Source organism: Tursiops truncatus, chromosome 4 (assembly GCF_011762595.2).
Source record: "Tursiops truncatus isolate mTurTru1 chromosome 4, mTurTru1.mat.Y, whole genome shotgun sequence".
NCBI lineage: Eukaryota > Metazoa > Chordata > Mammalia > Artiodactyla > Delphinidae > Tursiops > Tursiops truncatus.
In genome coordinates this window covers 113267860-113291307 of record NC_047037.1, presented here as the reverse complement: position 1 = coordinate 113291307, position 23448 = coordinate 113267860, and the positions used below count along the sequence as shown (strand labels likewise).

The following is a 23448-nucleotide window of genomic DNA, read 5'->3' as shown; positions in this document are numbered from 1 at the left end:
AACTTAGACAAAATGAGCAAACTAGTTGCTTAAAAAGTTTTTCATTCCTCATTAGTTAACAGATCACAAAAAGCTATGATGATACACCAATTGAATATATATACTGATAATATATGATCAAAATCTGATTTGTAAGTCACTTTAGTATAGTTAACCTACCTTTTCCGGTAGGTGGTTATATATTTATGCATATTTGTTTGCTTTTATCTAGTCAGTCCTTTGCAAAAGGAATTCACTTGACCATAATTCGCCCAAAGTTTGTTTGTTTGTTTTTTCTAAAGTAAGTGGAAAAAGAAAATAAACAACTAACCAAGAAATGTTCCTGTCAAAAAAATATTTGCTGACTAAACAAATGGTGAGAAAATGTGAGGAGTTGTTTGTTTGTAGAAGCAGCAGGGTTCCTTTTATACTTGAATGCTTGGATGAATGAGATTTGAAGTGGTCTGTTTGCTTTAAGATCTTTCCCAGCTAATTGTTTTCATAATTTGTTGAAAGTTTCAGGTTTACCATTTCATTTAACAAAGCATGCTACTCCTGGATGGATGTTTGAAGCTAATTTACAAAACTAATAGAAAGAGTTGTTTGTTTTCAATAGGATTCTTTTTTTTAAATCAGCAAACCTTAATGGTCTCTCCCCTAATCTGTGTCCTGTAAATGGATTAGAGTGTTTAATCTATGTAGTATGCATTTCATCTAAGACTGAAACCTCAAAAACAGGGTTAAAGAATTAAAATCTCCATAATATAATAGAATGTGGAGTAAAAATTGTTTAAAAATACTTTTTTACCATTAGGAAAAACGGTTGGGATTTCTCATACTAAGAGGTTAACGGAAAAAAAAATGTTATCTACGGCTTATTTTTTTACACTCATTTTTCTATGCACATAAATGAAATGTTCAGCCCTTCTCTGGATTGTTTTATTAGAACAGGGTCAACTGACCCAAGAGGCCACATCCATTTTCATCCATTTAATGCAGGGACACAGTTTAGTTTAATTTGCTGATTTTGAAAACATCCACCTGCTGGGTTTTTTTTCAGGATGAAATGTTGCTATGTTACAACAAGTTTTATTGTGATGTTTCTGCTAAAATTTTATCATGATATTCACTTTAGCCAGTTTGAGAAAAGAAAACGAAGTTTTATAATCACAATCTGAAACAGACTTACTCAGTTGTTTTCCACTTCAGAAATATGGTGAAAATAGACTATAAAATTAAACTTAACAGCAAGTAGCTCCCTTTGCTGACTTGACAAACATAAAATTAGAAAGAAATATTGCTAGACAATAATGAGCCTCCTAGCATTTATATTCTAATCAAATATTTCATGATCTAATAGAACTTTTTTAAAGTGGCTCCAAAATGAGTGAACACAAACTGCATATTTATAAACATATTTTTTTCCCATTTTTCAGTTGCTTAAATTGGCTTTGCATAAATCAAAGCTTCGCTGGGAAAACTATCTTGGTTCTAGAGCAATAAAGCTTTAATTTTTTTGGAACTTTCCTAGACTAAGAAATATATTTTATTTCTTTAAAACATGATTTTTCACCATGTTTTTTTCTTTTTCTCTCTTTACAATCATAGACTCAAAATGCCTTTTTGTTTCTAAAGGAAACATTATGTTTCAGATTCAGCTGGAGGTGGCACCTGAAAATGCAAATTCAAAAGTGAAACACAAAGTACTTTTACTACTAGACATTGGCAAAATCAAGAGAAATCTCATCAGTCAGAATAAGGCACAACTTCATTACGTTAGTCTGTTGTTTTGTTCTTAGTTGTTATTTTTGTGCCCCCCCAGAAAAAGAAAGAAATTATTGTGCATAGCTCAACTTACTTTCTCCCTCTTGCTATAGTAAACCCACTATAGACTGTAGGACACACTAGAGTTTCACTAAGCCAGAATTTTCATTCAACTGCTATGATTGCTTTAGTCTTCTTTGAGTTGTATTACCCCCCCTTTAATTGTGAATAATATTCTAAGACCATGAATCTCATAGAGAATAAACTCCAATATAGTTTCAAAGATTACACAGAACTAGAATTGTGATGCATTTGTTGAGTGAATGAAGGTCTATAAATATGGTTTCAATGGCTATATCTATCTCACCATGCCAACAAGTCATCAAGACAAAACTACTCATAAGTTCGAGAGTTACACTGGGTTCACACTGGAGCTTTACCCACTGGGGTATGGATGAAACACTTGTTTGCTGAATAAATTTATATTTTGAAATGTAAGATTTAATAAAAGTTCAAACGCTACTAAATCTATTTCTTCTTCATTTGAAAATGGGACCATATGTTTTATATTTGTCCATTGCTTTTATATAAAGTGGTTTACTATCTAAATTGATTTGGCATTATTCTTTTTAAAGAAAGTATTATTAAGCCCATGTGTGTCTCTTACAGTTTCTGTGCATTAAAAAAGGGGGCAGTCTATGACAACTGATTTTAGTGATTGAAAGTTATAGAATAATAAAAAACAACAATAATTTGTTGAAGCAGCAGTTTGAAAGCCATTCTCAGTATGGACAAGAATCTATTTGTCAGTCATTGTTTCCTGCCCTCTGCCAAAAAAAGAAAAGAGCTAACAGTAGTTAGAGAGCTACTCAGTTGAAATCTCTAAGGATGTTCCAACCTATCTGTTATATTTTCATCTACCCTGTCCACGGATGAAAAGTGATGTGATCTTAACTTATTACTGGCTGAAACGCAGCGTCAGGGGCTTTTCTGTAGTCCTTGTAATGGTTCTGACTAACCATGCTTAAAATCCAATTGCTATTTAAATCAGACAGCAAGGCCTTCTTTTATTGACATGACATTTGCTAGCCTGTGACTTGAATAGTTATATTCATCAGGTTCTTAACTTTGGGGTAACACAAGGCTGTTTAACTCTAAAAAGATCTTTGAAATAATAACTATAGTAAATGATGATGACAATAAGACCTTATGTAAAGTATCTCTCAAATTGCTTAAAGTTAATCTCGGTGTGCAAAGTAATTATTTTCTTAGAGCTCTATTTATAATTACGTTCAGTTTTTATCAAGCTAGGACATCCTGTTCATACTTGAATAATGAGACTAGAAATCACCCTACTGTCCATACTTAAATGTAACATTACACATCATGCATTCTGATAATTTTCTTTTCTTTCTTTTTTTTTAATTTCTTTTTTATGTTCTCACCACACCATTGTAATGTCTACAGCTCGCCCTGTTGGTAAGTAGCCATCCTTCTATCCATTTCGCATGGCTTTGTACAATGCTTCATAGCTCATGCATAGTAGGATATGACTGAATGAAATACATTTGTTCACCCCTGTTAAAATATTACTTGAGGGACTGTCTGCTGTAAAAGTTGCTCCTAACTTTTTCATCACTTTACTAAACCATTTTGTAGTGGCTTTTTGTTACTTAGCAATTAATAGGTAACAATTTTCTTGTAAAAGAATATATGAATGATGAATATTATAAACTTCTAACTTTTCTTGAGAAAAATACAATACTTCCTTTTTCTTGTGTGTATAAAATATTCAATTATTAGTTATGTTTGATATTCATTAATATAAAAGATTATGAACTAAATTAAGAAGTTCTATTATTTTATGCACTTTTATTTTAAGCTGCTTAGAGTCTGCTCTCTGTAAGGGTATTTTTTACTGCTGCATACTTATTATCTGCATGCCTACTTAAAATTTAGTAGAATGCTTCAAGTTACTGTAAGTTGATGCTTACACTAAGGGGAAAAGGGAGGGATGAGCCGTGTTCTTTGGCATGAAAAGTTTGAATATATCTTTTTCTTCATTTGGCTTTGCAAAACTGAAGTTAACAGCTTGCGCTTGCAGTAATTTAAGTGGTAATTATTTGTAAACAAAAATAAAATATTTTCAAATGTATTGATAAACTTTCTGCATCTCTTTTAAAGTTTTGCTTAACCTACCAAGAAATGTGTTTGAATAAAAGAAATCTTGGTAATTGTGTTATAAGTGAATAAATAGATATATGCATAAATGGATGGGTAGGTGAATGCATAAATTAATTTAGTACATTGCTTCTTTAATATACCAAGAGATACTTTAATAAGTTATTCAATTTGACACAGCTTTATAAATGGTCCACCTAACTTCAAAAGCTTTCTTATCATACTGGCTTGACATTGTTGACATTTGATGTATAGCCATCCAGACTCATAACATTTTTCCCCCGTTGGTTGAAACGTTCACAAACATTATTGTTATGTAATGTACTCTTATATGGATAGCAAATACAATAAATAGAACTTTGGCTTCCCAATCTGAACTTCTGCTCTGCCATTTCTGAGCAGTACTTCCTTTGTCAGTTATTCAACATCCCTAATCCCCAATCACTTCCTCTATAAAACGGAGAGAAAAGCTCTGACGTATCAAAACTGCTATAGGAATGAATTGAGTTCAAAATTGATCATATATGTGAAAAAGTTTTGTATGCCAACATTTGTTAACACATTCCTAGTTTCTGAGACATACATTATTTCACATTTCAATATTTTTGAAGTATGCTTATGGCTTATGATTAATTTGAACATAAACTGCAGGCATTTTTTCTTAAAATACAATTATTAAATTGATCATGCTTTTTACAATTGATGCTGTTAGAAAATTAAAGAATATACTATAGTTTAAAATTTTTTTGCATTTGTAAGAATTCATATTAATAATAACTTTACATATCTATGGTATGACATCTAAAATGAAGAAGTAAATGGGAAAGAATAAGATAATAACTTCATAAATTAACAGGAAAAATCACATTTAAATTATAGATCTTTATATATAGAAGCCTTATGCTGATAAACCATGACCACTTGATTTGTATTATTTCACAAGCTCCTGGAATATAGAACAATATGTTAATAATTTCCAATATATTAAAACTCATGAATAAAAAAATATCTTGTTTAGAAAATGTGATATGCACAGAGTATTGAGATATATTTGTCGCCTACAAGGCATTTCAAAAGTTATTTCTGTTTTTTATTCTTTTTTGAAATGATTTCTTAAATTCCCATTGGACTGGAACTAAAGAATAGCTTCTTGACACATTGTACTTTATTCTGGGAAAGTCTGTCATTTCATAAATCTTTCTTAAAATGGCTTATGACAGTGCTCAGAAATATGAAGAACTATACTTTAAACTTGACAACTACTATTAATTTGGGAAACTGAATGTTTGATATGCTCTTATTGGATCACCAAAGAAGAGACTGATAATGTGGAAATTAGCCTGCTTTTTCTTTGCATCAACTTTTTACATCAATTTTAATTCAGGAAATATAGATATGCCAACTTTTATTGTAAGGTGAGAAGCTACAAATTAAGTAAAATCATGAATTAAATATTCAAATAATAGAAAACTACATTAATATTTGTTACTAGACTGAAAGTTTTTTAACTTTGAAGCTCTTAGCAATAACATAATCAGTAGTCTACAAAGTAGAAACCACAGAAGGGGGAGAAAATCCATCTTCCGATTCTAGTATAAATTATGTGAAGAACTATGTACCAACTATGTAAAATGTAGAGAAAGTTCAAGGAATAGTTCCTGTCTAAAGCTTTTAAAAGAAAATTAGAAATATATGCACATTCTGGAATACTAACAGATTCAGAAACCAATCACTACATTACCTACCAGATGAAACTTGATTGTCTGTGTGGAAAGCCAATTTAGAAATCATTTTAAACCTCCAAACTGGATGACTCGTATTAGCTGCATTTGAGTCAAAGAATTGGAAACTCTATGCAACTTACAGTTGGAATAAACACCTTCTTGCCTGTACTTTTGAGAGTGTAAGAAAACTCTTGATTTTGAGGATCATCAATGTGGGAAGTCCTACTGAAAGCAAACAATCACATACTTGCCAATGGAGCAAAGTAGTCTCCAGATTTCACTTCCTCATCTGCAATGTCATCAACACCTCAGAAAGAGTCCTGGAATGTAACTTCCCTAGCTGCTTTTTACCACAAAATCTAGACAAATGCCACTTTGATCGTTAAGAATCCACCAACCCTTCTTGTGGTTTTGACTTTTTACTGTTCCAAAGGCATTCTTTATATGAGAGCAAAAGTACATCCTAGGACAGAGTTAAGTCTGAATGCTGAAATATTCATTTGTTTGTTTGGAAAACTCTGTTGATGAGGGAACTGACAGAAGAAAAGGGTCTAAATAGAGATAAATATCTTGCTTCCTATACCCATCTGTCTTATTTTCTATTGGAAGTCTTTCCCAAGCTTAAAAATAAAAAAGAACATCTATTTTGGAGATGGGCAACACATTTTTTCCTAGCAGCAACTCAAAACATAATGAATAATTTGGAAAAGGACTGTCAAACCTACCAGCTGCCTTGCTTGAGAAGCTGAGGCCTGCTCCATTTTGTGTCGTGTATACCATATGCTAGCTGGTGATAGCCTCCAGTATGGAAACTAAAAACTGAGTATATCAGGTGAAACTCATTTAAAATATCAAAAACAAATTGACAATACACAACTTTATGGAAACTTCCAATTATTTCCTAGTTTAGTAAATCAAAAGTATGTTTCTTTTTATAGAATATAATTGGCCACAAGAGTGTATAAGTATTGAGAAATATACATGTTTTTGGCAAAATTCCCATCTTTTATTATTATTATTTTAAAGAAGCAGAACAGAAATCTATAGGGACATATTTATAGAACAGAAATCTATAGGGACATATTTTTTCAATCTTTTAACTGTTTAAACACAAAAAATTAACATGTCTTCATTTTAGAAAGTTCTCCTTTGAGTTGAAGTGGAGTTTGCTTTATAACATGCTCTGAAACATTTTATTGAGGCCACCAAAAGATCCAATAAAAAGTGAGTGACTGAAAAACTTCATTCAGGAAAAAATAGAAATCAGATAATGCTTTAAAAATAATGCAACTGGTGTTTTCAACACCCCTACCCTCCACCCCACCTTGAAATTTGGAAAGTTTAATGTGCTGGATATAATTCAACTTAATATTGGAAATATTACAGGTTTTTAAAAATCAGAAACTAGGTGGATATTATATACGAATCCTTTCATGTCGAGATCCACTTTTGTGCAAAAGGCATCCTGAGTGTATCTTGGAAGGAAACCTCTTGGAAGGAAACCTATACTTTTATTCTCTTCAGCCTTTCTTCTTTGGGCAAGGTGTTACCCCATGACCTGAGGTGATCATCTCTCTCCTAGGAGCCCTTGATGTTTCCTACATCTGGCGCTGATTAGCTACTTTATGCAGTGTCCCGTTTAATTTTTATTAAGCATCACGTTTTTCATTGCTCCATATGTTTTGATTAAATTGTAGGTTAAAAAATGCATTGTATTTTGTCTTGTATATTCTAACAGAGTTCCCATAATGTGAAACATTTAAAATATCTTTAGCTCATACTAATTTTTCAAGTGAAAAACAAGTAGTGGTTACTTCTCATGCTTGGCTGGTTTCAGTCACTGACTTATTTCTTTTGGAAGCACCTTGTGTGTTTGACAATGTCTGTTCAATGCCTCTAATTTGAAGGGTAGGTATAAAATTATTGAGTCATACTTTCTTTTCTCAGACTTTCGTGAGAATGTTTTATTGTTTTTGTATTGAATGGTACTATAGGGAAGTACAAGACTTACAGAATATTTTTATCCTCAGCTGGGATACCCTTTTATGAATACAAATATGAATACCAATGTATTCCCTTCTTCTATAACTTTGCTGGGTTATACCTTGGGCCTGATCACCCTGTGTCTAATGTTCCTGGGACAGCACGACCCCTAGAATCTGCAGATTCATCCTTTAATTTACTCTATTTCAAAATGGTTTCTTCTGTTTTATCTCTGAATACTTTTTCTGTCTCACTTGTTTTTCTCAAATACATCAGTTATATTGGCTTTCCTTTGTCTCAGTTCCATATTTGTTAACTTCTCTGTAATAATTTTGAAGTCATCATTCTTTCACATTGTATTATTTCTTAATGCGTATTTATCACCTTCCTAACTTTTTCAATTGCAGTTATCATTTTTTCTTATTTCTAAAATATATTTCTTTAACTTACTTTAACTTTTAGTTCATTTCCTTGATAAGCTTGAACAAAGTATTCTTCTTCACTTGTGTTTTAACGCCTTTACCCCTTTTTGAGATTTTTTTGTTTGTTTCTTTTTTAAAGAGAGGCCCTGTTGTACATAATTCTATTTAGACTATGGACAACTATTTATTCTAAAGTATTTCTGTGTTTCCTTGGGTTATTTTTGGACGATATAAATGCTTTTTCTCCCTTTGATTAATTGATTATGTTCTTTTCTGTCATTAATTAGTAAGTAATTAGTTAATATACAGTTTGCTTTATTTTATTTTACGTAGATCCTGTTTTAGTCCCTATTTGATTATTAATCATCTAGTTAACTGCTGAAAGCTAGGGTTTACATGTTTGGAGAAGAGAAAGTGAAAAGTATCAGGGTCAACCTCTACTTGAACTCTTATCTGGAATATTTTTTCAAAAAACATGTCATTTTCTCCTTGGTAAGCTAGTGATTCTAGTAATACACAGCAAAACACTTTATGTTACAAACTCTCTGTGTTCCATAGGAAACACTCTTCATCTTCCTTCATACTCCCTGCTTTGTAATGGAGATGGTTTTTCCTAGTTTTACTAGTTTTCTACTGCTGCATAACAAGTTACCACAAATTGAATGACTTAAACAGCAGCCGTTTCTTAGGCCGCAGTTCTGTAGATCAGAAGTCCAACCAGACTCAACTCGGTCCTCTTTTTAGCATTTCACAGGCTAAATCAAGATGTTGATCAGGCTGGGCGCTTCTCTGGAGACTCTCCAGAAGAATCTACTTCAGAATTCATGCAGGTTGTTGGCAGTATTGAGTTCTTTGAGGTTGTATGATTGAAGTCCCCATTTCCTTGTTGGCTGCCAGCCAGAAGTTGCTCACAATTCACTTGCTAACCTTTGCGCATGGCTGCCACAGCCTTCAAAGTCAGCAGTGATCCCTTGAATCCTTCAGGTGCTTTGCTCTGTATCTCTCTCACTTCCCAGTCTGCTATCAGCTAGAGAAAATTCCCTGATTGAAAGGTCTTATGTGATTGGGTTAGGCCCCTAAACTAATCTTAAGGTCCCTAAGACCTGTCTTAAGGTCAACTGATTAGTTACCTTAATTACATCTGCAGAATCCCTTTTGTCACATAACATAACATAACCATGGGAGTAACTCCATGAAGGGAAGGTCATGGGGGCCCCCTTAAGTTTTCGCCATCCATAGTAGGCTTGGCTTTTTCTTTCCTTCAATACCTTCTCTCCAGACTTCTTAATTTTAGTTGGTTATCTGCAAAGTCATGTCTCATATTTCCCAAGTCTCCTTCTTGACTCTAGATCTCCTTTCTTTCTATCAAAGGATCATGGATTGGGTTCTCACAGTATTGACAGAAATTTTTTGTGAAATTGGCATTGATAGAGGATTGTGGGTGGGGCTAGCTGTTGCTCACCTTGCATCCTCATTTTCCTCCAGATTTGACCTTGTTTGGCAGGGGTACTTCACAATTTGTGGTTTGAGGCAATGGTAGTTTTTCCATATTATTCATTTATTTTGTTATGGTCAATAGAGGAAGGTGGAGCAATAAGCCTTTACTCCATTACTCATTAATTTTGGGATCTATCCAAATGAAAATAAAATAAATTGTTAACTTAGTAGTTAAAAGTACTATAAATATCAAATATCTCAATAATGTAAATATTCTGGCTAGAAACAGTATTATGAGATTAGTATTAAGAGATTTCACTGGCTATTGCCAGAAAGAAATAGCATCAATATTTTAGTCACACCTTCTTAGAAAGTAAAAATTTTCATTTTTATAAGTTATAATAATTTGTTGACAGAAAGATATCATCATATCTATTTACATATGTATATACTGTAAAATATATATCATGATGTGCATTACACCTAAATATTATATGCATGACATTTGAATTACTGCACTATTTATTTAAACATATTAAGTGTCACTCAAGGGAATAGTACATAATTAGATTCATTAAAATATATAAACTACCAAATTAAATTAAATTTTGAGTTAAAATATGTCTGAAAGCTTTTTTAAATCTCTTATGGCAAACATGGCTTCCCAGATTCACTGAGGCTATTATTTTCATCTCCCCTCAAAAATATTAGCTCTTTGTCAGTAAATACATTGTTGTATTTATCTTTCTGCTGCCTCTAGGTCTAGCATAACATTTACATGTGGGAGGGGCACGCCAAATGTTGGTGCAGTTAATTGATACACACATATGCATACATAGGTAATACTTGCCTCGAAAATGTTTATGCAAGCAGTTTTAAACAGTGCTATAAAAAGATTAAGCAACATTAATGGTAACAGGCCAATCATATAGTCCCCATTCTGCTAGTAGGAGATAAAATACAACAAAAAAGAAGGCACTAATGAGTTAGGATGGTGCCTTACTAAGCGTGTAATTAATGTTATTAAGAAACATTGCAGTTGCATATTAAAATTCTGTTAACTAAGCAGCCCTTCAGCTTCAGTACATTTGTTCCTTGCTTGCAAGTTTCCCCCCCTTTTTTTTTTCTTCTGATTGGCATCTTCATGCAGTCTTTTTCTAAAAAAATGAGATAATGGGATGTGATCAACCTTTGTGGTTTAGCTAGAGTGCTGACATGACAGTTCTGGCAAGTTGACAGGTTAAGTGAGTGAAAATGGATGTCTTGTCTCACCATTTACATGAAGAGCCATTTTTAAGCTATAGTTTTACCTCCTCACCTCCACACTTACAACCTCTTCTACCCACAATACTGAGAACTCTAGCTTTCCCAGTTAGTATCTGGAGAGGATTTTTTTCACCACTACTTGAACTACTTTTCTTCTGCTGGTGAAAATGAGATCTTTTTCAAAAATAATGTAAATATTGCCTCATTCAATGATTCATTAGTTTTTAAATTAATAGTATTTTCCTTGAAAATTAACAGTCCCTTGAAGAAAACAAAATTTTATTATTTTATTTTCTACTCAGTATTTTAGTTCAGAAAGCAAAGTAGAGAAGCAAAGCTTGATTGGTGAAGGACAGTATAATATGGGAAAATGTGATTTACAATTCAGAATTTGTTTAAATTTAATTTTTTTCTTAATTTGTAACTTGTAGAATTCAAAAGTTTATGAAATTTGCATGTTAGATTTCAGAATGATTTCCTATAGTTACATGATTTTCTGTACTTGCCTATAATTTAAGTGCAAATGTAATAAAATCTAAAATGATCTGTAAACATATCCAACTTAGTTACTTTATGAGTTAGCTATTTCATTTATTACAATATAGAAATATTTAATACCATTAGAGGATTAAGTTGGACTTGCTAAAGCCAGTAAAGACCATTTACACAGAAAAATACGTGGTTCCACCAATATAATCCTTCAGTTTAACAAACAGACTTACCTGCTTTTCTAAAGGTGTCAGTGAAGCCAGGTGATGGTAATGGTGCATTGGTGCAGTCTGGAAAACTTCTATCTCTAACATAATGCATGTATTTTTCCCTCTGTGAGGAACAACCTCACACCCTTCCTTTCTTACCTACTTAATCTCAAAAGAACAAATCTCTCTCTCGCTCTCTCTTTTTCTCTTTCAATGCTTTCCCCAACTGTTGGAGACAGACTGAGTCAAGTTACTCTCGTAATGGTGGGACATCCTGTATTACAGCAATTACCATGTTCATCATGTTGTGTCATGCTTGATTGTTTGCATGTGAGTTTCCTCTGGTAGGCGGTAAGTTCCAGAGAACAGAGATTTTAGTACCCTCAGACCCTGACACCATATAAAACCAGTAAATGTTTGCTTAAAATAATTAAACACGATTATGAGTGAAAGTGCCAACAAACATCTGAATTCATTTCTAGTACAAATTTATAATAATAAATTATTATTTTTATATTTATTTAATAATTTATTAATAATAATAATTTTTATTTATTTATTTTTTCCAGTAATATGTTGCCTTAAAAAAATTAAGGTCAAATATGGCTATATGATGAATTGGGAGATTGGGATTGACATGTATACACTAATATGTATAAAATAGATAACTAATAAGAACCTGCTGTACAAAAAATAAATAAAATAAAATTCAAAAATTAAAGAAAAATTGGCTATGTGGTGGAGCTGTTTATTATAACACTGTTTTTATATGCATGCAGTGAGATCTTAATGTGCAGGGTATTTTGAACCAAATGAGTTTATCCTTTTCAAAGGCATTCTATTTATTCTAGATAATTGTAGAATTATTTCATTTTTATATTTACATTGCTCATTTTCAAGGAGAAGCATATTATCTGTGACTGTACATTTAAGAACATGGTTTTAATCACTGTCACAAAACATACACATACTTTTTTGTGTGTACGTCACATTATCACCAAAACTCAGTACCTTTGACCCTCTTTGGAATTACTTTCCCAGTTATTATAAATGTCAGTTTAGAAGGTCACTTACATTATTTTATAGTTATACTATATAACACATTTGACTAGCTTCATGGCCTACTTTATTCATCAGATTTTGAACAACCATGAGTAACTTTTAGTTTTCACTATTATATGAACCTTCAAAAATTAGTCTTCCCACAATCAATAAATTCCACAACAGTGGTTAAAAAATATAAAGAGTATAGCTGCAAAATTGGAACACGTCTTTACTCATACAAGGATTGAATGCAGTTTGTACATGCAAGGGCTCTCATAGGTGGAGAGTAGAATATGAAATCTAAATAGATGAAGAATCTAAAGATTTTGATTCATTTCAGTCATTTTATTTTTTTGACCACTATACTTTCCATATTTATGAAAACAGCAGACTATTTAGTAGTTTTACTTTTTCATTTTGACATTAGGAAAGCATATATATATATATATATAAACATATATATTGAGAGATAGATTATTAGATTATTGTTGAAAAGAGGTATAGATATTGGTTTTTGTTATGGAATAAGAATTTTTAATATTAGTTAGAAGTAAGGTAATGGCTGAGAAAGAAATCACAGCACTCATCCAGAAGAGTTATTGCCATGGACTCAGTAAGAAAATGATTAATTTGAAAGGTAGGTAATTTAGCAATTTGATCGTTTATATTCCTGAAAAATAGTGACAAATGAACAAAATGTGATTAAATGGGGTTTATAAAAATGTTCATTTTAAATCCTATATCCCTAAGTTATATTTTTCATTATAAATTCATTACTTCCTCTGGTATGGATTATGTGTTAATAAGTTTCAAATCAAATATTTTTATGACATTATGCATTTTCAGTATTATTAACAGAAATTCTTTTGAAATCAAGTGAAGTGTTAAATAGTAAAAATTAAATAGAATTAAATAAGTTGAAGAAACAATCATTTATCAATTAGAAGCCAGCCTGTTCTGATTACTGAGTAAACATTCATCTCTTACTCCTGCTCTACATTTCATGTTAATGAAATGAATTTTTGCTATTTCTTGTTGCTGAGGCTAAGCCTATTAACTAATTTCTTTTGCAGGAACTTTTAAAATTGGTAAACATTTTTTATGCTGTTTTTGTCACTCTGGGGTGGTGGCTACTCATTTATAGTCTTTAAGTTATAGATTTTCATTTGGTATATTGGGCATTCTTTACAGAGGGGCATATAAGAATCAGTTAGGAAAATTTTTCAAACATATTTTCTTTGACTTCTCCCCACCCAAATTACTATAATAGTGAGTTGCTGTCACTGGTAAGAATGCATCGTATTCTTTAGTATGAGGAGATGGGAAAAAGCGAGAGTATTTGCTTTAAATCAAGAATTTTATTTAGTGTTCACTATTTGGAGATTTTCCAGGCCAAATAAAGATACCATTTCATTGCAAAATAGTAGACAGCACACCATACCACTAAGAGTTTACAATGGAACAGAAGAATCAAGGCACACAGGCAGGGGGAACAAATAGAGAAACAAGACAATACAAGCAAGGGCAAGTACCTTAAGTGGGAAGAACACAAGAGAAGTACAAGATTAGAATGTGTTCAGGTTAATCGTTGTCGACAAGGTGGATCAAAGGATAATAGATATCAAGATGGATTAACCACTAGAACAAGCAAATACGCATGCAAGTGATTGAAAGTAGACTGGTCTGCTGAAATGTTGGAGCCAGTTTGGGGACAGGTGAGCATCAGGATGGTAAAACCCTGGGCCAGCTGATGGAAGACAACATGCTACACAGAGGAGAATGATGTGCAAGCATTGCAATGGCAAGCAATAGAAAAAGCACTGTAGGTTTTTGAATAAAGAATCACTTGAAATAAGTATACTTAAGAAAGGTTGTACTTACAGGTGGCGCAGAAAGAGCAAGATTATAGGTTTTATGTACTTTAACAATAAAAGCAATTATTTAGGAAAAACATGTTATGATTTTAACAACATTATACCATATTGGAAATTATAGCATATAATTCTTACCCTTCCGTTTGGTAATGACATGACAGATTCTCAGTCATATGGCTTGAAGTGAACCATATGTGTTTAAGAGGTCCAACTATATCAGACGGATCAGAAGTCAAGTCCTTCCTCCTATCTATTTATTTAATCCTTAAAAGCCTTCATGAGATTCAATTTTCTGGTCTTTACATCATAATGATAGAAGTTAAGACGTAAGGCTCTTTGAATATTAAATGAGATAATGCCTGTGGATGGTTTAACACACCTCCTGGTACTTAATAAGCACTCAATTAATTTTAATTATTGTTGTTGTATTAAGCAGTTTTCAACTTGCAGATCTTTAAAACAAGCAAATGATGGAAGAATGTGTGTTTCAAATATGCTTATAGAATATATTATAATTTAACATGCAAAAAATATTAAATAGCAAAAAAATTTTATACTTGAGTTTAGGATACAAAGTTCATAATCTTTATTGTTACAGAAGAAGAAGCTTATTCACTCAGGTGCAAAATTGTACCCAAAGGAAGAGCTGCTGAGTGTGCCTATAGCGACCCTATCACATATTAATGTATGCAACTTCTTCATGACTGTTTCCATGTTCATGTCTTCCATAGAAAGTCATATTTTCCTGTAAAAACAACTCTGAACATGATGTGATCACCTTTAGGGTCCCCCCATCCCACATCTCCAAGCCCACCTCATGCAAGGCCTATGCTTCCTACTCGTGTTCGGCCATCTGATTTCCATATCAGCCACTCACTCACAGCAGCGGGCGTTAGCGTAACAGAGCTGTAGCGTGACTTTGATTGAAGCCAGCGTGGGCTGAATGAAGTATCAAAGCATAACCTAGCAGAAATCAAATCTAATTCACTGTGCATTGTATTTAAATTTTCAAAAACACAGTTTTGGGTGAACAGTACCAGACCCCTAATCTCTTTTTTATTTTTCCTGTGTCTTCTTCTAAGACTTTTTATTTTGTTAGGTCTTATATTTAGTTTCTTGATAAAATTTCCTTAATTTTTTTAAACATCTTTATTGGGGTATAATTGCTTTACAATATTGTGTTAGTTGCTGCCACATAACAAAGTGAATCAGCTATATGTATACATATATCCCCATATCCCCTCCCTCTTGCGTCTCCCTCCCACCCTCCTTATCCCACCCCTCTAGGTGGTCGCAAAGCACTGAGCTGATCTCCCTGTGCTGTGCAGCTGCTTCCCACCAGCTATCCATTTTACATTTGGTAGTGTATATATGTCCATGCCACTCTCTCACTTTGTCCCAGCTTACCATTCCCCCTCCCTGTGTCCTCAAGTCCATTCTCTACATCTGTGTCTTTATTCCTGTCCTGCCCCTAGGTTCATCAGAACCATTTTTTTTTAATTCCATATATATCTGTTAGCATACGGTATTTGTTTTACTCTTTCTGACTTACTTCACTCTGTATGACAGACTCTAGGTCCATCCACCTCACTACAAATAACTCAAGTTTTGTTTCTTTTTTATGGCTGAGCAATATTCCATTGCATATATGTCCCACATCTTTATCCATTCATCTGCTGATGTACACTTAGGTTGCTTCCATGTCCTGGCTATTGTAAATAGTGCTGCAATGAACATTGTGGTACATGACTCTTTTTGAATTATGGTTTTCTCAGGGTATATGCCCAATAGTGGGATTGCTGGGTCGTATGGTAGTTCTATTTGTAGTTTTTTAAGGAACATCCATACTGTTCTCCATAGTGGCTGTATCAAATCACATTCCCACCAACAGTGTAAGAGGGCTCCCTTTTCTCCACACACTCGCCAGCATTTATTGTTTCTAGATTTTTTGATGATGGCCATTCTGACTGGTATGAGTTGATACCTCATTGTAGCTTTGATTTGCATTTCTCTGATGATTAGTGATGTTGAGCATCCTTTCATGTGTTTGTTGCCAATCTGTATATCTTTGGAGAAATGTCTATCTAGGTCTTCTGCCCATTTTTGGATTGGGTTGTTTGTTTTTCTGATATGGAGCTGCATGAGCTGCTTGTAAATTTTGGAGATTAATCCTTTGTCAGTTGCTTCATTTGTAAATATTTTCTTCCATTCTGAGGGTTGTCTTTTTGTCTTGTTTATGGTTTCCTTTGCTGTGCAAAAGCCTTTAAGTTTCATTAGGTCCCATTTGTTTATTTTTGCTTTTATTTCCATTTCTCTAGGAGGTGGGTCAAAAAGGATCTTGCTGTGATTTATGTCATAGCGTGTTCTGCCTATGTTTTTCTCTAAGAGTTTTATAGTGTGTGGCCTTACATTTAGGTCTTTAATCCATTTTGAGTTTTTTTGTATGTGTGGTGTTAGGAAGTGTTCTGATTTCATTCTTTTACATGTACCTGTCCAGTTTTCCCAGCACCACTTATTGAAGAGGCTGTCTTTTCTCCATTGTATACTCTTGCCTCCTTTATCAAAGATAAGGTGACCATGTGTGCGTGGGTTTATCTCTGGGCTTTCTATCCTGTTCCATTGATCTATCTTTCTGTTTTTGTGCCAGTACCATACTGATTACTGTAGCTTTGTAGTTTAGTCTGAAGTCAGGGAGCCTGATTCCTGCAGCTCCGTTTTTCTTTCTCAAGATTGCTTTGGCTATTTGGGGTCTTTTGTGTTTCCATACAAATTGTGAAATTTTTTGTTCTAGTTCTGTGAAAAATGCCATTGGTAGTTTGAGAGGGATTGCACTGAATCCTATAGTATAGTCATTTTCACAATGTTGATTCTTCCAATCCAAGAACATGGTATATCTCTCCATCTGTTTGTATCATCTTTAATTTATTTCACCAGTGTCTTATAGTTTTCTGCATACAGGTCTTTTGTCTCCTTAGGTAGGTTTATTCCTAGGTATTTTATTCTTTTTGTTGCAACGGTAAATGGGAGTGTTTCCTTGATTTCTCTTTCAGGCTTTTCATCATTAGTGTATAGGAATGCAAGAGATTTCTGTGCATTAATTTTGTATCCTGCTACTCTACCAAATTCATTGATTAGCTCTAGTAGTTTTCTGGTAGCATCTTTAGAGTTCTCTATGTATAGGATCATGTCATCTGCAAACAGTGACAGCTTTACTTCTTCTTTTCCCATTTGGATTCCTTTTATTTCTTTTTCTTCTCTGATTGCTGTGGCTAAGACTTCCAAAACTATGTTGAATAATAGTGGTAAGAGTGGGCAACCTTGTCTTGTTCCTGATCTTAGAGGAAATGGTTTCCATTTTTCACCATTGAGACAGACCTCTAATCTTAATTGACCTTTTTCTATCTGGATCTACTCCTCTGGAAAGCACACAATGTACTTTTCTTAAGGAGCTGTTGTTTTTAACTAGTACATGTGTAATTGAACATTGAATTGTGCCACTCTGTTTTCTTCATTTCATTTCTTGTTATAGCTGAAGCAATAAAGTATCGTCATTTAATAGGTTAAGCAAGTCAGTCGTTACATCATAGTTACAAAAGATTTGTCTAATGCTTCAGGTTTTAGAGAAGACATAAAAAATATGTATTTTATAGTCTTCTGTCTTTGAAATATATGAGAATTTTCATTTCTATAACTAGCATATTCTTCTGGAGTTTATAACTCAAACTCTTTAATTCACATTGGGTTTAAATATGTGTTTTGGATTGTCATCCTGAGGACCTAGTTGTGTTTTTTCATATTTAATGAGAGCCATCATAGAAAATCCATTTTGTGTATAGCACACTTTGTGCTATCGTGCTGTGTTGATAAAATGCCACCTCTCTGCCTACTCCCTCCCATTGGTGCCATCGGCCAAATACTGTTTTTTCAAACCATTTTCACTGCCACCTGGCAGAAATACTGAAACTGTGAAGTGTTATCAGAAGAATTGTTGATGCAGTTTTTCATTTTAAAACCTCAAAAATAAATTCCTTCAGCTGATATCCCTTCACAGAAGATTACAGTATAGGTCTTGGGCAGAGAAGGAGGGTCTACAGAAGTAAAAGTGATTGATGCAGTTGGTTTTGGTGGCTCAACTTCAGATGACAAGAAGAAAAGATGTACATTTTCAGAGACTTGAATACTTCTAAAATCTTTTGCTTTGTTAAATGCTTTAATATCTTTATTTTTTAATTTTAAAAATGAAAATGTGATTCTAGTTTCAGCAAGATCAGTGTGATTTAATTTTGGGTGACAAGAAGCAATTTGGTACATTATAAATACAGTGTATTTATAATAACTTGGAATAAAAGTACATTAGATATAAACATCACATGAAAGGATATTTCATAGCCTGAGTAACACAAATGCTGATAGCATTTTGTTACTAGTCTTTAAAAATTCATTACTGAGTAAAAACTCAAGAAACTTTGATTTCCTGGTCTTTTAGATTATATCATCAGTGGTAAATATTGCACTGTGATATTGCAGAATTTCTTTTTCCTTTAAGAATTCTTACAAAATATTATATTTAGGTGCTACTATGAATATAGCAATTCTCAACTGGATTTGCTGTCCCAACTTGCTAAGATTTTTCAGCCTCATATCTGCCTTTTCTCTTTTAGGAAGAGCATTCTTTCTAGAACACAACCTTATTATATCTTTCTTGCATAAGCATCTGTGAAAAGATCTCCATACTTTCTAGGGCAAAATTTAAGCTCCTTTAGCATAAATTATCTCACCCTACCTATGTCACTTCTGCATCTCTGATTTTATTTTTTAAATCATTTATATCCTCCCAACACATCTGCTTCCACAGGTCTCTGCCTGTGTCTGCCTCTCTCCGTCCCAGGTGACCTGAGTCCTCTCCATCTCGTGAACTCTTACTTGTGCTTCAAAGCACAATTCAAACATAGCCATCTCCTGGCATCTTTCCTCTTTTTTCCTCAGCACTTACTTGATCTAGTTTGTGCACTTCCACACTTTTTCGCCTGATGCCCCCCGCATGTTTCTATTATTATGCAAATCATATTCTGCCGTATTTGTTTTTATTTATTTATTTAATAGCAAGTCTCTGCCATAGGCTATGAACAATATTTTATTCTGTTTTCTATCTCCTGTACCAAGCAGAATGTATCATAGTTTGTAACCAGTCAATACATTTTTGAACGAGTAAATAGATGAATCATCTTTTTCAAAAAGTGGATCGATAGATGTGGTTATTCGCCAGTCTTTATTTTGGGGGTTATGTTTTAGCAGCTGTGTTAAAATTGTAGGATCTGGATTCCAAAAGCATTTTGCAAAATCGCTCATCTATCCAAAGGTTTTTGAAAGCTTGAAAAATCAAATTTAAGAAGTCTATAGTTTAATATTTAAAGTAGAAATGGTCATTTTACTGAGATAGATGATAGATAAACAGAGTAAGCATAATATGCTTAAAACTATAAAATATGTTTTCATTGCTTGCATTTGATGTTTCGTCTGATGATTTTAATCATGTGTATTCTCAGTTATTACATTTTAAAAATTATATAAAGAAGCATTTTATAGTTCATATGGGGCTCTAAATTTTTACTAACTAGTTTTACTAGCTAGTTTTGAGAACCATTTCAAATTCTTTCTGGTCCAAAGCAATACAGATGAACTAATAAGCTGTGTATGTGATTTTCATCACAGACTGTTAACTGATTTTTACTATATTGACTTTTATTTTAGTTTTTATTTTTGATAATGAGGTACAAGCTAAGCTACTCAGTACTTCTTACTTAGTGTCCATGTTGACAGTAAACCTTTTTTCATAGAATTACTAAGAAGGAAAGAAATATACATTGATCTTTAAATTTTTTTAATGTATATAATTTTTCTTAGATATTACAGATGATAGAGACCAATCTTAAGTATCTTTGGGGATAACTATCGGTGGTTTCACATCTCTATTGAAAAATAGACACTGCAGTGTTTTAAGAGTCATACCTAAAGTAATTTTGTAATGTTGATTTAAACTATCATTCGTATTAGAAAAAATGGAACAAAAATCAATGTATCTGCTGATTCAGTGGAATTGTGTAGAAATAACAAGAAGATCATAAGAAGCAAGTAATCTCCTAAAAATACAGGGCAACATAAACCACGTCCTGTTCAAATAGATCCATAAATCTGGGTTCTTCATCCTTTTAAACTGAGTCTTCTATTATCTATAGCTGTAGAAGAAATTTCACTTAGTAGATTTATTCCTTCTGTCTCTGAGGTGTGTGTTGAATGTGTTGAATTAGGAGGCAGTATAATAGGACACCAAAAAATAAGCCACTACAGATCTCTTGAGATTTTTGAAAAAATGCTGCTGCTGTTTGTATGTGCACTGTACACTGTAAATCCTGCATGTTTGAGGATACCCTACATTTACTCCATTCTTGGACCTGCAGTTATGTACTCCTAAAGGACTGAAAGAATTCTGAGTAAAGGACTTTACCGAATGGTGCTTGCTGTTAAAATTCTTCAGCGTTCAAATTTTAGGACTGTGGCCATGTACACTGTGTTCTAAAACTTCGAGTTCATTTTAAAGTTTTTTTCTTGGTCATAAGTTTTCTAGTATAAGCCAGGAGTTACACTGGAAACAGATGATTAGAAAAGTCATAGAATAAACATGCTGTTTTCTCTTCAACAGGAGTGGATTTTAGTATGAAGAAGATGTCCTTGTGAAAACGTCCAGTTACACAGTCTACTGTTTTTCACTTTCTTCTTTCTCTTTATAATTAGCCCCAAATTTAAATCTGAACTTCCTTAGCATTTTTACCCCATCCCTTTATTTTCTACTGGAGTTCCTTGTACCTAGGTCTCATTATTTTTGCCTACACCATTTTATTGGCCTTCTAGTCAGACTCCCTACTTTATTCACTGATCTGTCTCGCTCACAATCTATATACTACATTCATTAGAGGGTTAAAGCTTCCAAAATTTTTGCTTTACATTTATCACTCCTCAGCTTAGAAAGAGTCGGAATAAAATCCTCAGTTTGTCTTCTCAGGCCATTCTTAGGATACGAATCTATCTTTTGTAGCCAATGCTGTTTATACAATGGGGACTTGCCATTCCTTTGGGATTACACACTGTATGCTAGATGCGTTCTTGCTTCTTACACTTTGCTCAGTTAGCTCCTTGCTTGGAATATGTTCATTTCTCCACTTCTCTAAATGCCACCCCTTCCTCCAAGTCTCCATAATGTCCATCTCCTGAACAAAGCATTTCACAGCTACCTTAACACAAAGCGATCCCTCTCTCCTGAAGTCCTATCACACTTATGATGTGTACTATAATTTAAGTGCTTCTCCTCTGTGCTCTGAGAGCACCTCTATCATTGAACTTACCACAGCCTTAGAGAATTGTTGTTTTAATTTTGCTGTTGCTGTTGTCATCATGATCATGTTCTGTATTTTCTCTTAGACTATGAGTACCTTCATGGCTGCAGGGTAGATGATTTTATCTGTGTATCTTTAGTGCCCAGTAGGGGAACATAGTAATTGTCGAATGCTTATTGATGTAAATGAAATGAATTAAATAGAATCAACCACTTTCATATGTTTCTTTATATTGTTAGTTATCTTTGTATGTAATTCCCATCTCTTTGATTCTTTGGTATTTTCAACACTTCAATTCCTCAGGTCTAGAATATCAGCACTTTGAGAATAGGTATCATATTTTATTCCTTCTGGTATCCCTGTGCCCAGTACAATGTCTTGCAAATATTACAAGAACAATGAATGTTTGTTAGTAGATTGATTTCACAGGAAGGAGATATTTGAGTAATGCAATGCCTCTTTTTCTCTCTTCATTCAAAACACAAGACCATATTGGGAAACCATGTTTTTTCTTAAAAACTTTAGAATATCATTAAAAATCTATTTTCCTATGCGAGTATAGGGGCTGCAGGATTTACAGTGTACATTTAAAATGTGTCTACGAATACATTTACTTCTTTCCTCACATTTGATAGAGTGCTCGTTTTTCTTTCCCCATTGTGTTTTGAGAAATACTTAAAACTAAATCAAAAACTGTAGCCTCTGCCTGGCACTGAGCAATCCACCTAGTATCAGATTTTCTCTTTGATATATTTTTCTTTGTCAACAGTTTATATTGACACACTTTCTTTCCCTTTAAATTATAGCTCCTCCACAGTTTGTGGTTAGGCCAAGAGATCAGATTGTTGCTCAAGGTCGTACAGTGACATTTCCCTGTGAAACTAAAGGAAACCCACAGCCAGCAGTTTTTTGGCAAAAAGAAGGCAGCCAGGTGAGTGTAAGCCTTGACTGCTTTTCTGAAATCTCTGAACTCCCCGTCTCTAGTGACCTTCAAAGTTTGTCTTTCCTTTCTTGTTAACAATGTTGAATTTATTTTATTTCTGAAAAAGAGACCAATTATTTCTAAAATTAGCGGGAGTCAGATGCTTTAATATAACATTCTTTTTTTCTAGTGTTAATTCTCTAATATTTTTATCTTACGTCAAATAGATACAGTGCAGTGTAACCAAATTATCTGAAAAAGTCTAACCTGTAGCTGTTTAAAACCTCCTAACAGAAAGGTAAGTTTGCTTTCTCGCATTGAGCTACATTGGGATAAGTAAGTGAGTTAGTATATATAAAGCACTTAGGACATCCTGGGCAAACGTAAAACAGTCAAAAATATTTCCATTATTAATCAGCCTAGAAACTAGTTTCAACCCCCTTTCATAGATATATAGTATAAATACCTTTTCTTTGCCGTTAATTTAAGCACGCTTCCATTTGAGTAGGAGAAATATTTTCTTCCATCATCCCTTCTGGATTCCCTCATAGTGGGGTTAGACAGGAAATAATACATTAAATACCAGAAAAAAACCAACACTTGTCTGGTCTTTGCTGTGCCCTGGTTTGTCCTCTCCGGGCCCTCTCTGGGCAGCATGATCTCTCAAGACTCTGCTAAAAACAAATTGAATACACCCGTTTTCTCATTTAGAACTTGGTCCAAACTTGGACTAGCACAAGCCTCTAGGTTCTGAGGCAATGAG

At 33.4% G+C, this 23448-nt stretch overlaps 1 protein-coding gene across 1 annotated transcript in view; it reads left to right on the top strand.

The window, feature by feature from the left end:
- Window positions 1-23448, top strand: part of ROBO2 (roundabout guidance receptor 2) — a 197957-nt gene that overhangs the window by 71851 nt on the left and 102658 nt on the right. Inside the window, exon 6 of the mRNA XM_073804650.1 lies at window positions 22570-22694. Coding sequence (XP_073660751.1) covers window positions 22570-22694 — 125 coding nt within the window. The remainder of the gene's footprint in view (window positions 1-22569; window positions 22695-23448) is intronic.